Consider the following 17,311-nt stretch of genomic DNA (forward strand, 5'->3'; position numbering starts at 1 on the left):
TGAACGCGAGCGAAAACTGGAGAGAGTGCAAAAACCCCGTGGGTAGGGATGCGAGGCGTTTTAAGCGCGCTCGCGTCCAGGAACTGGCGGCCTGCCGAACTCAACGATCGATCTCCACGACTTCACGGAAAAATAAGCAATACCTTTGCAAACCATAATTTAATTCATTAGAAAAATGAATAATAAAGGAAATGGATTTTCATTTGCTGCATTCACTCGCCGACTTTGCTCACCTGTGCAGATGCTTCAATAGCTACTAAGCGGGAGTAAGCTTCAGGCTCTTAACACAGGTATTCAAAATTTAAACTAGTACTCATGTTCGTCCATGGCATGATGACGACATTAACTGAGTAAATTAGACAAGGAAGATTAAAGTGGGCAGTCATTGGATGATATTTTGGCTAGATTTATGAAGAGAAACTTGAACAACAAGTGATGTTTTAACATGAAAAGGAAAAACGTCACTATGTACTCTTTTACAGGGTTTTCAGTTTTATGACGTCATATCCTCCCTGTAAGAGTATGCTTGTCCCAGACTCCCAGAAAACCTTTTAACATTTACACTAACAACAGTAAACTTTATTGACTCACTTGATCAGTTCAATCTGCAATTTATTTTGTTTTTGATCATACTACACTCATACACATGATGTACGTAAATATTCTACACAACGTATTTATCTGTTTTAACGTAAAATACATAGTTAACCAACACTTTAATTATAATCATATTCTGGAAGATCTTTGCGTCGTTCTTGGCCTGTGAAATAAAAAGTAAGAATTCAGTTAGAAGAATGAAACAATTTTGTGCTCAGCGTTTTAAACTGGTTTTAAACTGTGCGCATGGATCCAACTCAGCTGTGGTATCGGTTTACTCCTATTTCGGGGCCTCCGAGGAAGCCATTTGTTCCTTTTCAAATACATTTTGTCTCCTTGACTCAAACGAAGTAATCAGAATTTCAAAATAGAATTAATTAAGATGCTGGGATAATTTAACAGCAGGATATTTTTTCCCGTAATTCGGCCTAATATTTTGGTACAGCAAAACTAACCTTTGTCAAAGGCTTAGAAAGCAAGATGAAGATAGAAGCAAACGAAAAAAGAAAGAATTTCAAACAAAGGAAGAAAAAAGAATTTGAAAGGTAAGGGGAAGAGTGATGGCGTTGACAAAGAAAAGTAGAAATACTTCGCCATTATGTATATCATTGCACTCGTTTTGCACGTATTTCGCCGACGCGTTAGTCCAGCCAGTACACGATATACAACAGTTGGACTTCATGTTTATGAAATGAGATTATCACATGGACTACTACTACCACCACCACCAATGGAGATCCCCTACCCCGCCCTTTGAACCTCGGGTTGGAGAAGAAGCCTATTTTTGGTGTTCATCTTAAAGTTATTAACTTGAAAGTGTAATTTCAGATCTTCATTAAATTTCAATTTAACATATTTATTTCAAATCCCCTAATCGCCATCTCTTAATCCTTCTTCAAAGATCATAAAAGATTATAACAGTTTATGGGACCGTTCACTTCATACCAACACCGGAAGTTTTAGGTAGTATGAAACTTCAAAGACATATTCAGGGGGCATAATGTTAAGACGCATAGAAAAGATAGCATTTCCCCTTTCGCCAAGATTTTACGTCATTCACGGTTATTTATGTTGATCATCCAAAATCATCGTTTTAGTCTATGGCTGATCGGATTAAATTTATCGTGCGCTTCCGTTTCCGATTTTGTCATTAGTAAAAAGCAGCCCCAGGTAAATCGTGATGCAATAAAGCATTCAAATTTTAGTATGTATCAATAATTTATTTCAAAGCGTTACCGACATTTATGTTATCTCATATGACTATCGCCGTTCGAACGATTGCTACCGCAAGGTTATTACTAATGAAAAATTAGCGAGCATAATTAAGATAAAAATAATGAAAATAGCCGACAAGTCCATGCGTGATCTCTGCATCGAGTGAATAAAAGCATGGTGATACAAAATGGCGCATATTTTAAGTATTTAACAGATGACCACAAGTAATGCAGACTTACTGTAGAATTCCCGCTTGTTATCCTGTTGTTGTCTCCGCCAGTCTCGTGCGTTTTCTGGCGCATACTCTTCAGATAGACCGCTGTCTCTTTTGCCCCATCGCAAGGCATCCTGTTGACTCGCAGCTGGATGGATAGAGAGCAGTAATACTGCGCATGTCATGAGTGCGAAAGTGAGCTGTGCTTTGGATACCATCTGTTGGGTTGAAAATATAATAAAAATTGAGGGAAAAAAAGTTAGCTTTCCATAGGCCTGGCGAAAAAGAGTTTGGTGAGGGTAAAGTTTTTTTTACAAGCTAACAATTTGCAAAGACTCACTAAACTCCTGACAGAGTCTTGCCTAAGAATACAACACAGTTACAAAGTGCTCTCACCAGGACCACTCGATCTGGAGTTCAACGCACTAACTAATTAATGAGACCTGTTGCAGAGTAATTTACTATACATATCGCATAAAGTTCTATGTATGAACATGAGAGTAAACGCATTTGCACCAAGCTTAGTTATAAATCGAAGGCAACTGTCAAATTGAAATAGGGTCTATTTATGCATCTATTCTTTACCCTTAAAACTCGAAGGCACTCAAAAGGCTCTTCCTGCTTTGTAAAGTGGAAACTTAAAATTTCCCTACTTTTTTATTTTTAGAAATGTTAGCTCTATTAGACGCAAACCTTATTTCCCAAGACTTAGTCGAATGATTATGCGTACAAACAGACGATTTGGCACCGCTGTAGACAAAATATGGGGAAACATCAAAATCAGAATCTGCTTGAATTTTTTGAGTTTTAATTGTAATAAAAACTCCATCTTCTTAACTTGTGGTGTTTTATTCTTTTTCTGTCTAATATGGAATCGTTTCGGAAGGAACAGCTAAACACTGTCTCGTTCGCTGATGATTAACAAATCAATCAATGAATTAATCAATAAAGCCTGTCTTCCCCTGTCTTCTTCCTCTGTTCTAATGTTGTCAAACAGGACTTCGCACTGCACTAGCTGGAAGAATTTGTATAATATTTATAAAATTTTAGTGCTCCTTTCTTCAATTAATGAACAATGCAAAACAGGCGCGCTAGAGCTGAAATTGTAATGTGATTTTGTTTTGAGTCAAAATATTGTGTGCTCCTTTAGCTGTGTTAGTAATTATTTATGCAAAAATTAAAGCGACCATCACGCCCTCAAGGAAAACTAAATCATAAAAGAAAAAACAAAAAAAACTTCTTTGATTTTCCAGGAGATAAATCGGCGACACAACCATTTTGATATCTATCCTTGCTAAAATAAAAACATTTTACAAACTCCACCTTCCAGCAAGCTAACGGATTATTCGAACGAATTGTATACAGTCATTTATTTTAGCCAGTTGACATTTTCTAGTGAATCAAAAAATACTTTGGGTTTTAATATTGTCACGGTTGCTCTCCTTCTTTCAGTGTTTTAACGGTGCAACGTTATTATAAAGTATTATATTCAAGTTTACCACCACTGTAATCTGCGTGGACAGAAAAAACGACTAATATTCATTTTCAAATTCGAGAAAGCGTGAAAGAACGCGCGCTTTTTTTGGAAAAAGACTTGAAACGAAAGCGTTACAAGGAAAAAAATCCACTATCTGGCTGCTATCTGTTTGTAGAAATAAAGGAAGTCATAGAATTTAAGGCCCCCAATAGAAGGCGGAGAACATATCGGAGACGTTAATACTGTGGTCTTCAAATGCCCTTGAAAAAAACTTCTTACCAAAATAGAGTTGAACGTTTAAAGATTTCCCGCGTGAATATTTAGCCTCTAAGAAGAAGAAGAGCAAAATTGGTAAACCTACCTTTAAGCTTGCGAGAGAAAGTTTCAAAACCTCTTAGGCGTATGGAGTGAACGAACGCGCTGTCGAGATATATATATATTTGCTTTCTGTAAACTAATTTGAAGCGTAGTTAAAACACTTTTCAGTTTAAAAGCGACGCTTTGAGATAATGTGATTATCCATAAACAAACGCTCGTCGCTTCGGAAGCTAAACACTAATTTGCGGTTTTATAATATGCTTCCGCGTCAACAGCATATGGCGATTCACATCCAAGTAGCATGTCATTGTTTTTAATGAAAGCTATAATGCCTCGAATATTCAAGATCTGCGTACTTCATTGTATTGCTGTGGCGTGGAAAGAATTTTTGTCATTTCCAGAAGATTATTTTAAACTGACGTTTCCGGGAGACATGTCTGAGCCGTAAATTACGATCCTTCTAGCTTCTTTTCACGGGTTTTAGGGAAAAGGGATTGTGTAATATTTTATCACGGAAAAACAAAACAATTCGACGAAAAGTTGAAGTTTTTACTAGCTAATCCTACACTTTTATACTTTTTATTTTTCTAGATTTTCACGGCACCAATGGAAGAAAACATTGTGACAGAAAATAAATTTCTCTAGTAAAGTTGTAATTGGGTTTGAAAGCAATTTTTTGTTATTTCCTCCAGGGCAAAGGCAAATATCCATAATGTTTCATTTAATAACCGCTCTTTGATCTCCTTCAATGATAATTGGTTCGCACGCAATTAACAATATCCGTTTAAAAAATATTCCTTTCAAAATCTGTCTGTGGAATATTTCCCATATCAGTTCAAAAATGTTTTTTCCCCCTAGAAATAAAATGCTACAATTTGTTCAAGGCGGTCGGTTAAAAAGGAAAGAAGGAGATAAGTTGTGGTATTTCCCTGATTGGGTGTCACTAAAGTTAAAGTGTGGTATTCTTGTGGTAGTTGGACAAATCAAGGCATGGTTATTATTATGTTTGGCCAATAATCAAAAGAATAAATATAGACTCGAGTAATAAAGCGGTCTCGACTGAGGAATTTTTAGGCAGAATACACAGGGTTGATTTAATTTGGGATCATAATAATGTAGTAGATTTGTTGATTTTTATATTATCATAATTATAATTTTTAATATTATAACAAGACGCGTTACGACGTCGTGCGTTTTAAAAATTGACGTTCATAAAACAAAAATACCCAACTCTGTTTAAAATATTATATGGATGACTTTAAGAAAGAAAAAAAAAACAGTTGAGCCAGGTTTGACGGTTTACATCACCACCGCAGATTATATTTAAAGTTAAGGAAAACTGAAAAACTTTAAACGTCAATCTTGAACTGAGATTATCTCATGTTTTCCTTCGGGTTATTTTACATCACGCCTTGAAACGCTTATGCCTATAGATGACTGACATACGTGCTACTGACAGCTTTAGGTTATTTTGTAATTTTTTATTGTTGTTTTCTGTTATTTTTTTTTTTTAAAAAAAAAAAACACAAAACAAAACAGATTTATCATTCATGATCCGAGTCAGGATACTAAACTTATTTCATCTAAGTTGTAAAACACACTTGCTTTCAAAATCAAGTAAAATAGGGATAATATTAGGACGGCGCAATTTAATTTTTTCAAATACTGAAACAAGCAATCGAAAACAGCACCAAGAAAGAGGGAAATTAAAAGCAAGGAAAATGTCTAATATTGCAGTGCAAAGTTTAGCCATCAAATCTAAGAAAATTAAGAAAACGGAAAACAAAGGATAAAAGTACAGCTCCATTTGAGTAATTTATTTGCAATTTGCTTTAAGTGTAATTTATCTTCAAAATATGAATGCAGAATCAAGAGCCAATGTGTTATGAATAAAACTACAAATTATCATCTTGTTTGGGCAAATTGATAATTCTAGAAGAAAGGTATTAAAAGACGTGAAGAAATAAATTTGCATTCGGACATCAGGGTTTGTTTTGAAACAATAAACTTTTTATTTTATTTATAAGAATCGAGTCTTAGAATTGAGCTTCGCTTTTAAACTTTTTTTGCCATAAAGTTCTTGAAAGAGCGTTTGGTGTTACTATTCGGGTGCTTTGCAGAAAAAAAATGAAATAAATATTAATGTGATCAGTTAGTCGTATTAATTGCGAATCAAGCTACGGTTTTTAAAATTGAATGACTAGTGCTTTTTGTCATAGCATCATTTTTGGTAGTAACAGACTAATTAATTGTATTTTTCGTATTCTAAAGAAATAATATCTGATAGAATATGAGTCATTGAAATTTAATGGCAAAAGGCTTTTAAAAGAGATTACCATAATTTCGTATTATTTTCTCCCACTTCTCAAAGAAATATATTTAATTTAAATTAAATTACTATTAGTAGTTTAATATGGTTTTAATTATCTTTGCTAATTAAAAAAACGTTGACAAAAAGTGAACGAGAACTTAAAAATAACATTTTTTTTTTCAAAGAAATATAAGCAGAATAGAAGACTCGAAGAATCGGTAGTCAACCTTTTCATCCCAAAAAATGACGGGTATTTAATTTATTTTAGAAAATAGTTTATAATCCATCTTTTTCTTCTCTCAACCAAGCAATTTGCTATATTGTAAAAAATTACTTTATATATCATGACATAGGTCCTTTAAAAGATTTTTTCAAGTAAGTTATAAGACCAAACAGCATATGCGCGTATCTCTTGTTAAAAAAAAATAAAAATAATCCAAAACCATTACATTACGTTCAGTGCACGTGTGGAAGAATATATTTACCTCAATCAATGAAAATATTGCGGTTTGTGGACGTCCACACAGTCACTGAGTCATAAAATATTGTCAATATTGCTGTGCTCAACATTCATCATTCATTAAACTTAACCATAATATATTTGTAGAAGTAGCTGCAGTGCCTGCCTATTTGTGGACAAACCAAGGCCATTTATAAGCAACTGTAAGAGTTTTGTGTAATAAACGTCAATGTTTTTTTTATCAATATAGCTTCTGATTCTGAAATTGCTCGTTTGTTAAGGCGGATCAGCATTTGAAACTTTTTCGCGAAATTCATTACCTTTCAATGCGATTTTTCTGTAAATTTGCGAAATTCAAACTTCGCAAAATGTGCCTCTTCTATTTTTGCGAAATGAAGTTCCCACGAAATTAAGAAGCAATAAGGTATGAATAAGCGGTTTTTCATTAGGTAACGATTAAATCTAGGAAACCTTTTGATTACTACAAGTATCCAAAAACATTATTTGACCCGCGCAACCTCCAGGGAAAATATCACCATGGGGTTCCAAATAAACAAGGTATCATTTATGACCCAAGTTATATTTAGTGATTTCCTGGTGAATAATGTCTTCCTAAGATAAAGAATTGCCACAAAAACTTGAGTATGTTTCGTTTTCTCTTGCGGTGTACGTTCGTTGTGAAGAGCAGGGGGCAGAGAAAGAAAGAGAGGAATCTGGGACCAATAATATTTCCGAAAGAGTATTGGACCGATATGTTGCGACTGTTCCCAGGCCTCGCTTCTCGATTAAGCCATGTCCGAATTACTTAATAAGGTCAGGCGACAAAGAAAGTTTGGCTAAAATGACTCTGCTTAAAGTGAAAAGACCTATTTCTTCCTTAATTTTTTTCCGGCTCGTTATGGAAGAATCAAGCCTTTAGAACGTTTCTCAGTTACAACCAATGATGGTGTATCGATAATACACCCTACAAAATTTCTGTACACGATTGACCTTTCTAGCTTGTTTTAAATTCATTTATTTTTGCTGAAAATCCGCAGCCTAAATTGGATCATTAATGAATTTTAAAGTTTAAGGCCTTATAATATACAATTACACCATTTCTTCCTAAAGTTAAAATCAGTCACATTTCCTATAGTAAGATCTGTTATGATTATGTGAGAAAATACTTAACTACCATTAACATGTAAAAAGTTTTCGTAAATTTCATATTTATCAGGAGTACATTACTTGGAGTAAGCAGCTACGATCACAGACCGGATTATGTTTTTACAATTACTCTTACATTTATCCACTACGAAACGGTTTCTTTTAACACTTAATCAAACTTTGAATTTTCTGTGTATCGCTATATTTTATTTTTATTTTTTATATATTTTTTGCTGCAAATACAAAAAAAGAACATTAATATACAGAGTAGAGTTACATACATTTTAGAACTAAGAAAAAATAATAATGAAGAAATAAATAAAATAAAATTAATGAAGAAATATAAATCTTACTACTATCTTATAGTAGTAAGATTTATTTCTTCGAGTATATCGTTATTGCTGAGCTGCAATTCATACATAATTATCTTACTTAAAACTTCCCTTGGCACTTCAAGTTAATGTTGAAATTTGGTTGGAAATTTGAAAATGGGAAGTACGGTAATGTAAAACTGAGTTTGTTATTTAAATTGCAAAATTGGATAACAGCAGCAAGGAAGGTTTATTAATAACTTGACATGGATTTTTTTAAAATTACGTTTTAGAGTATAATGTTATAGTTTTAGAAGATGAAAATAAAACTCAGGCAGTATTACTTTCGTTGTTACTTTTTACAGGTTTTACGAGTCATGTTCAAGAGAATAAACCACGTCAATTAATAACGGTGGTGCTAATTTAATTTTACGTCAGGGGTAGATGAATTATTTCGAACAGCTTACAAAGTTTTATTCCATTACATTATTTAAATGACTTAAAAGTTAAAGGAACGACATAGATAATAAGAAAATAAAATCTAGGAATTTAACTTCGAAGAAGCATTAACAAATACCTTAATCCTTTTTCTAAGACCCACGTCCAATATTTTTGACGTTGTCAAGGCGTTGCAATGTTTGAAGCAGAGCTCTTCTTATTTGGCTTGATGTCGCGTCCCTTGTTATATAGGAGATTAATTAACGCAGCAGATTGCTGCCCGGGGCAATATGTTTGCCTGACACACCTCTACAAAGTAGAAATTATATCTTCCTGCAAAGTGCAAGATTAATTAGAGATTAGATATAATGGCACTTCAGATGCTTTATGTTAGACAGGAAGGCTTCTGGCTGTTTAGTATTTGCTAAAAGGCACTTAAAAACCGGAATGAGAGACGGGCCAATTTATATAAACATGAAAGTGCGCCCATGCAGAAGCAATGCGTTCAAAACCCGCTATATGAAATAACTGCTGTTGCCAATTTCGCTATCTGATTGGGATCCCTTAATGCCAAAACTGAATGTATTTCCTGGGTGTTTACATGCAAAAGAACTCTCAGAATGTCCTTCAAATTATGCTAAAGACAAACTCAAACACGAGATTACTTTTTATTTACGTATCTCTTAATCAACCTGATAATGAATCTGAATTATTAATTAATTAAATAAACATGTTGGTATTAGCGATATAACTCCGGAGCAATCTGTCGGATCATAACTGACCACCTCGAATATACATTAGTCTGTGACCATAGATTTGAACATTACATGAATTCTTCATCTGGCGTTGGCACAATATAGACTTCCTTCCTTGGATAAAGATAGCTCCAAGGCAAATCAACAATTCGTAAAGAGAATTGTATTTCAAACAAATTTGTATTTTAATTTAAATTTTCCATCAGCCCATAGGTTGTCAGATTGGGCCCACTATGACGAATAGAGTACCTTACAATCGAGACTGACTAGAACGCTATCTCGCAGATGACCTTATTTGTACTCGTTAATGAATGGTTTAACGTTATTATTCAACTTTTTTAGTCAGGTTCCTCAAGAAATCTTAGATGATGTCATGTAAACAAGCATCGGTTAAATATCATAGCGAAGTTTGTAGTTTAACTCTGCACTCTCACTCGTTCACTCGGCCTAACTGACTCTTAACTGAGATGTTTGCACATGAAGGGAAACTTTTATGCCTACTACTACCTCCGTTTATTTATTTATTTTTTCAATCAGTTGTTTGTTGTGCCAGCATTTTTGGGCTGAAATTAACTCTCAAGAACCACGTGAACGTAAATCCACACACAGGCGATTTGATTTTTATTGTTGTATAATCATTCTTTTTTCATTTTTTTGTGTAATCATTCTTCCTTTATCTTTACATTCTTCCTTTCGTGGTGTGGAAAAATTAAGATCTGCCGTCAATTATGAATATACAGAAAAAATGGAATATACAGAGTTCTTAGGAAATGCGCCAGATTCCCCACACTACAGATGACACTCCTCGAGGCAGAAGAGGTGTATTAAATAACCATGTTTTTCTATTCTCTGTTAATATGTTAGATCGTCGACAGAAGATAGTTCTTTTGACCTCGTGTGCCTTACTAAATGATGATAAGTTTTAGTCATCTCAAAGTAATAAAACAGAAACAAAAGTAAAAAACCTTTATTGAATAGCATCGTCAAGTCTGCGCCCCTGGTAATAGTTTCATTTTCCTTTCTCGCTTTCCCTTAATCTTCACCCACCGACCTCGTCCCCTTATCTCATAGCCTGAAGCAGGATGGTATTCTTTAATCGACCACAGAGTTACTTAGAAAGAAAACACTACATCCATAGTGTTGAGTATGAATTAACTGCAGGGTTGTTTAAAAGGGCACTGTTGACAGTTTTTACCTCGCTTAAAATATTCACCTATTTTACCTATATAAGCGCCGTGTCCTCCTCTCTGATTGGTTAGAACCCTGTGATATTGTATACACTGGAAGGGAAAAAGGGAAATGTTAAGAAATCGTTGCAAGTTGGTGACCTTTTGCGAACGTCGCCTTTTTATTTTGAAAAAGAAACATTTTGAATGCAATGCAGCAACACGACTTTGGAAGTAATTTTTTACTTAATTCAACGACAGAAAGAACCAATTATGACAGGTTATCTTAGCATTACAGTACCTTAAAATATACCAAAAAGTACTTTGGCCAAAAACAAACAAAATCAATACGAATTTCATCCATTGATAAAGACTCATTAAGACAGGCAAATAGCGTTGATCAAGATACGAAAAATTCCCAGCCACTACAAACAAAGAAAATTATTGACATCTAACGCAAAGAGTTTTACTGAAGATTGCTAGCTACTCTAGAGTTAGTACCTTGTAATTTCGCACGCAGTCTTAGTTTTATTCCAGAAGCAGGAGTTAATATAGAAATGTCCTATTTTGTCAAACACTTTCTTACATAAAAGGTTAATTATATATGGAAACTTATAAAATGTATTCAAGCCGCAAGATAGAACTGGAAACTTCCTTTCCATGCACTGATTACAATTTCCTTCCTTTTTTAAAACATATAACAGTCTGCCCCGAAATTTCTTTTAATTATTATCAAAAGGAAATTTAACCACAAAATTAGTAAGTTGTACTTTGAGCAAGATAGAACTTCCCTTTCAAAATAGTTTACAATCCGCAGACTGACTAAATAATTTACATATATTTTTTCATTTTCTCTTTTATCAGATTAAAACAAAGGATTACATAAAGAGACGTATCCTCAAAAGGGAAATATTGTTATTAATTTGAAACTGCTAACGCCATTTAATCCATTCCTTTCTTTTAGTTGAATTAAGCTGTGAAGAATTTTTCGGCGTCTCAGAAGTTTTGAACTAAAATTCTGAGGTATCTACAAGAAACTCACTTCAACGCGAGTTAATCTCGTATGTTTTCAAAAACGAATTTGGACCCTGTTGGTAGTAATTTCTTAAAAGCCGGAATGATGAAAACCAAATTCATTTTTTATTCAGTCTGTGATTGAGAACAGTTTTTGGAATATTGAATTTGCTGCCGTGTAAGTCTAAACAAATTTCGGTTAAACGCAAAAAAGAAAGTTAAACCTAACCACAAAGAAAAACATGATAATCCTGTAGCCTATAGCTGTGCGTAACCTTTACCTGCCCTAGCTAGCTTTATTGCTAGATTACAGTACCCTATATTTCAAATACTGAGAGAGATTACTTTGAGAAATATTGTGTCTACGGAAAACAGAACAATTCAGTAAAATACCCTCAGAGAGGACTTTGGTGAATAGCACGCAAGGTCAATTACAGTCCAAAAGATAGTGCAAAAAAATAAAAAAATAAAATCTTCAATGGAATTCGAAATACGTTGTAAAAATAATCTACGAAACGAAAAAGCTTTCACATATAAGGTATATTTTGCATTAAAATAGTACAGACATACAACTAAAACGTCAAGATAAAGACCCACACGCAATACAACATTCTATGATCGATAAGGAATGTAAACATATGTATATATACTTTTCTCTTTCTTTGGCTCATACAAATTCAGTTCTATAACTGCTAAAAAAATTGAAAGCATAAAATTACAATTTTAAGCTGGGGCTTAAAATAGAAAGAACTTTTCTTCAGGCAGCAAACTCAAAAATAGTAACGCAGTTTAACATGAAAGCAAACAGTGTGCAAAGCGCGCTTTCCCTGTTTTAACGTTTGTATAAGTACTTTTATTCCCTGTTTCCAAAAATTTCGCTCAGTTCGAATCAATTTTACAAATTCGGCCAAATAAAGTAAGAAATTTCGCTAGACAATGAAATGGTCAAATGGTCATATCCTGCCTTTTCCTTGGTATTCACTTCTGTTTTTATGTATTTCGATTCGAATTTGGAATTTTCTTTCTTTCTTTTTATATCATTTTCACCAAAGCCTTTGCAATGATAAGCTTATGACTTGTGAACCAGTTCCTGATAGAAAATATTATATGTTTCATCGAAGTATATACGGCGATTTAGTATTGCCAATTTTAAAAATGCGGTCAATACGGGTGTTATTGCATGCTGATAATCAGCCATGTTATGCATATACAATAAATACACTTAGGCCACAGACGGACTGTCAATAAGATTAACATCTCCACTTTCAATGTATAGATCCCTAAAGGTAAGAGCTTAAATTGTTGAGGAGGCTACAAATCACTCAATATTAAAATCTCAAATAGATTTACTATTACGCTAAGATCGCTTTGACTTTGTTTCCGAAGAAGCAAATTAGTTCTTTGAAAGATGACTTCCAGGTTTTCATTTTCAATAATTTTCGCTAACTTGGTGCTTAAACGACTTTTGTTGAACGGTGTTTGTGTACGCACGTTTAGGCAATTTTAAGTCATTGTGGCAGGTCGACAACGTTTTTAAAGATTGACCTCGCAAATTAATTAAATGGTTCCTGTAAAAAGTAGCTATATTGTTAACTAGAAAGGTTGAAAGAGAATAATAGTTTTGGAAATAAATTGGTCGAGAACAAAATCACTCAAAGCTTGTTCACGTTTGTGCTATTAATGGCGTCATTTAGCTCATTAACGACAATAGATAAAACCGTAGGTTTAGTACCACTCTTTAATCCCCCTTTTCAGAGGCCGAAGATTCCGTTTGTGAATTTATTTTTATTCTCCTTGAAATCTAAGATTCGGCGCCAACTTAAATCTGGAACTTAAATTCTTTGATATAATGCCTCACCTGCCTTTTCGGTTAAAAGTTAGCGGATTGTTGATTGGAAAATACGTGACAAAATACGAACATTGTATAAACTAATATGGACCTGTGATCTACATCTAGTGAGAATTAAAATTTATGGACTTGTCAATGACGGAATCGGTCTCATAAACAGACATCAATAGTTCATTTCCCGTGAAACGACAAAGTAAAACGGGAATCAAATTATCCTTCAACAAAAGAAACAAAAAGTTGTTTGCAAAGATTCAATTTAGCAATTATCTTTGTATGAACAAATTTTCACTTGACGCACACGTAGTAAGCTAATACTTCCTCGGTAAAAAAATTGACGTTGTTTGAGAAATTTGTCTTACGTACGACAGTTTTGACGCCTTTTAACAATTTCCAAATTTAACTTGTGCATAAAGCGAAGTTAATTCGTTTAATCTAACCGCAGAAAGTTCGAGAATTGAATTTATTTTCCTTCTTCCAAATTGGTTTATTGTCAACACACGGCTAGAAGGAATATTCTTAATCAGATAGGAATACACCTGACCCTCTCTGTCTGACAGGCGGTGATTTTGGCCCTTAAGTCCTGTCAAAATTTCTGCTTTCCTATTAAGCTTGATACGGAAGTTAGTAAAGCAAATTACGTAGCCACCATTTAGAGCTAATCTAAGGCTTTTAATCTGTTTAATTTGTGAAAAAGAACCACACCAGCCGAAATATTGGCAATATAACCGCTGAATTGGATTGCTACGTTGCATTCGATTCCAGCAGATTTAACCAGAAGGACATCACCAACAAAACCTTTTTCCCGGTAAGGAAGAATTTGGCACTTTTACGACTTAACTGGCTTCCACATTTTCAAAATGTTTCATAATTTGAAGCTCTTGTTTCTTTACGATGAAAATCCTTTAAAAATGATCAAAATATATCAATCTCAAGTCAAATTCAAGTTCGTTCTTGAATCTTTCAACTCAAACACTTCAGAAAACGGCATTCTCCAGTAAACTCTGATTGATTTCTTTTGAAAATTCGTGCTCACTACGTTACAAAGTTAGTGTTTTCTCTCGTTTAATTTTTTGCGAAGGCAAATCAGTAATTATAAGCATGTTTTATCGGTCGGTTTGTTTAGAAAAAATGGCAACGCGACGAAACAAACGTAGGATGAAGAAAATGGCTCGATGAGAGCACATTTTCAGTTGCTGATTGTTGTGAAATTCAGAATTAAATGGAAAAGCGATCCGTGACAACTTTCAGTTCAGTTTAACGCGAATAAAGCACTTTGACGTACAAAAAACACCGTTTTGAGGTTCCAGTGTTTATAAAAGTAGCAAGCCAATTTGAAATTAAGTTGGCTCAAAATATGTATGGAGATACAAATAAGATATATTCCACCACTGAATGTTAGTACTCCAATTTGAAATGTTCCTAATTTTTTTCACTCTATTTCAGGCCAAATAATGGAAACTAAACGTCTCGTAGTCTTCTTCCTTGTTTCGTGCATTTTTCTCTCCGTGTGTTTACAACCCGCCTCCTCACAAGGACTTCGATGGGGACGAGAATTTGAAGACGAACATCCCAAGATAGAGAGAGTGAAATCAGGTTATCTCAGGAGAAAACAAATGCAAAGGAAATTCGATGACTCGGCGGAAAAGGGTAAGATGGTTGTTTTCTGTTCTACAAAACTATGGCAGGTAACTGCTCGACTAACTTCTTACTTTCTCGATGTAAAACTAAACACGTACGCAAAAGTGAAAACTCATCAATTTTGCTTCCTGAAATGCCAGTCAATTGCGCAAGAGATGTGACATATTCATTTGCAAGCGTCAGTGGCTCATAACCATTGAATGAGAACCTTGACAAACGAAACCTTGGCGCCTTTCTTGTTGAAAATTATCTTAGTTCTGGTCTATTTTTAAAACATTTCTTATAAATGTTTAATCTCAATTTTAATTATTTTCTTAACTTGTCAACTTTGTTGAGGGTAAACATTGTTTGGATAAAAAGTAAACTGAAACACCAGACGTGCAACATGCCACGAATAGCAAAAGACTTCTTGTTTAAGTTTTTAAAATTTTCTACTGATGATTAATTTTCAAGGCTTTGGGTTTTGTACAAAACTGTGGTAGGCAAAACAATATTTAAATAAAATAAAGAAAAACAACAATTTCACCGCTCTATCGAATCATTTACATTATTTTTTTTTTGTAATATCTTGATCTTGGCGCCTTTTAAAAGTATTACTATTTTACTGGCATCACCTATTAAATGTCTCAGTGGATTATTGCATCAAATTAAATTTAAGTTAGATTCACGTTGAAAAGGAACTTAGCTTCAAGTAAAAATATATAAAGTTGAGCACAAACATGTATCTGAGCAACAGTGAAATCCTTTTATATAGTGATTTGAAATCGCTGTAACTTATTTATGAATAATCGCCGGCTTAGATTCAAATAGATAAGGGTACATCATCAGTCGCCATTACAATATCTTATCAGTGAAACATTTTTTTCTTAATTAGAAGATGGTGTGAAATTGCTGTTGTTATTTGATTCGATTCTGAATGAATTTCGGCTAAGGTTAAAGCGATAAGGGCCAGTTCGATGCATCAGATTCATATCGACTGCCGCAAGGGTTACCGGTATACTTTACATAATTGTATTTTAACAAACAATCCTAACTTGTAAAGAACCCGTTTTCTTGGAACCCCTTCCACAGCCAGAAACATAATCTCATCAACACCCGGGGGGGGACTTCCATGAATGCACGCGCCATAATTCTGCAATTTGAGGCGTAAACGGGGGAGGGGGAGGGGAGAGGGGTGCTTGGCACAAGTTTTATTTTGTCCCAACGGGGTACCTGACAAAAGAGTTAATATGTGCCAATTTGTTTATGAAAAACCCACCCTATGAGTTAATAGAATAATAATCAACAGCATCTCAACACGGTACCTGAATGGATTAGTAACCCCCCCCCCCCCCCGGCCCCGCGTGCTTCTGATAATTTGGTGTTGCATGAAAAAAAAAAACCCAGGCCCTCCCCTATCCCCTTTGCCTATCATATTTTAAATATTGTCCACTCGCCATACTTGAATTAAATACTATCATATTTTTACATTGCAGACTTTGACTTTCACAGACGTTGAGATCTCATGGAATAGAACAAAACGAAAAGGACTGGATAACTGATCAAATAAATGAATTTTTGTACCTTCCATGACAATATTTGCTTTTAGATGCTGATTTACTATTGTAAAAAAATGCTCAGAAATGAAAATTGTTAATTTAATGTGAAACAATAAAATGCCTATGGTGACGTTCCATAAATTGTGCGGGACAAGAAAAAGCTTTTGTGTATTTAAGTTGCTATCACTGTTACACAGTATGAATGTGTTTTATTATTTCTTCATGTGCAACCTTAAACGAGTCAGACCTCAACGGCTAAAATATTGGCGTTCTGTCTTGAACATCTAAGTTAGATCGAAATCCTTATTTACACCCCAAAGCGAGACATCCGAGAGAGCTAGGATTAAGGGTGCTGAATTTCAAACCTGATTGTTCCTCTATCTTCCTCAGGGGCTCCTTTTAGGGGAAAGACGAAAAACACGAAAAGAGTACCCCGCGCGCTTTCGTTAACATTCTCCCCAGGCTCCGCACGCTTGCTCTTCACCTTTCTTCATTTCCCAGCCCGTACGAAAAAAATAAGAGGCCTATGCGGAGGAGAGAGTGATAGTACTTGATTAAAATCCTCTATCGTGTCACTAGCACTTGATTAATTCCCGCGGTAACACCGAGTTCATTTCCTCCAACTGCCAATTACCTTGTGTCCCACTGATTGGACATTTTCGACATGCTTCTGTTATATTTGCTATATTTGCTTGTTTGCAGTAGAATCCCGATTTCTCTAATCTTCAAGGGGAACGAAAATTGATCGAGAAATAGGGGGTAAAATAACAGATAAGAACTATCCAAGGGTAAAGAAAGTTGCTTTGAGAAATCGGGGATAAAATTACAGAGAAGGGAAAATAAAGTTGGTTCGAGAAACCGGGA

General features: G+C 34.5%; 2 protein-coding genes and 1 long non-coding RNA gene across 5 annotated transcripts in view; 2 read left to right on the forward strand and 1 right to left on the reverse strand.

The window, feature by feature from the left end:
• Positions 1-17,311, forward strand: part of LOC144644462 (acid-sensing ion channel 3-like) — a 176,890-nt gene that overhangs the window by 9,813 nt on the left and 149,766 nt on the right. The window lies entirely within an intron of this gene.
• LOC144644484 (uncharacterized) lies at positions 596-8,764 on the reverse strand. Of its 3 annotated transcripts, none has more exons than XR_013569120.1 (3): positions 8,627-8,764; positions 2,052-2,244; positions 596-760 (listed from the first exon to the last, which is right to left on the reverse strand). It is a non-coding gene; the product is annotated as an uncharacterized LOC144644484 (long non-coding RNA). The 3 variants fall into 3 exon arrangements; XR_013569122.1 differs by lacking the exon at positions 8,627-8,764 and adding an exon at positions 4,597-4,601; XR_013569121.1 differs by lacking the exon at positions 8,627-8,764 and adding an exon at positions 3,865-4,021.
• Positions 13,929-16,607, forward strand: LOC144644426 (uncharacterized). Its single transcript, XM_078503903.1, has 3 exons — positions 13,929-14,076; positions 14,715-14,918; positions 16,385-16,607. Exons 2-3 carry the CDS (start codon positions 14,723-14,725, stop codon positions 16,405-16,407), a joined length of 219 nt encoding a protein of 72 aa, XP_078360029.1. The 5' UTR covers positions 13,929-14,076; positions 14,715-14,722; the 3' UTR covers positions 16,408-16,607.

Source organism: Oculina patagonica, chromosome 2, assembly GCF_052425735.1.
Source record: "Oculina patagonica isolate OP01 chromosome 2, crgOcupat, whole genome shotgun sequence".
NCBI lineage: Eukaryota > Metazoa > Cnidaria > Anthozoa > Scleractinia > Oculinidae > Oculina > Oculina patagonica.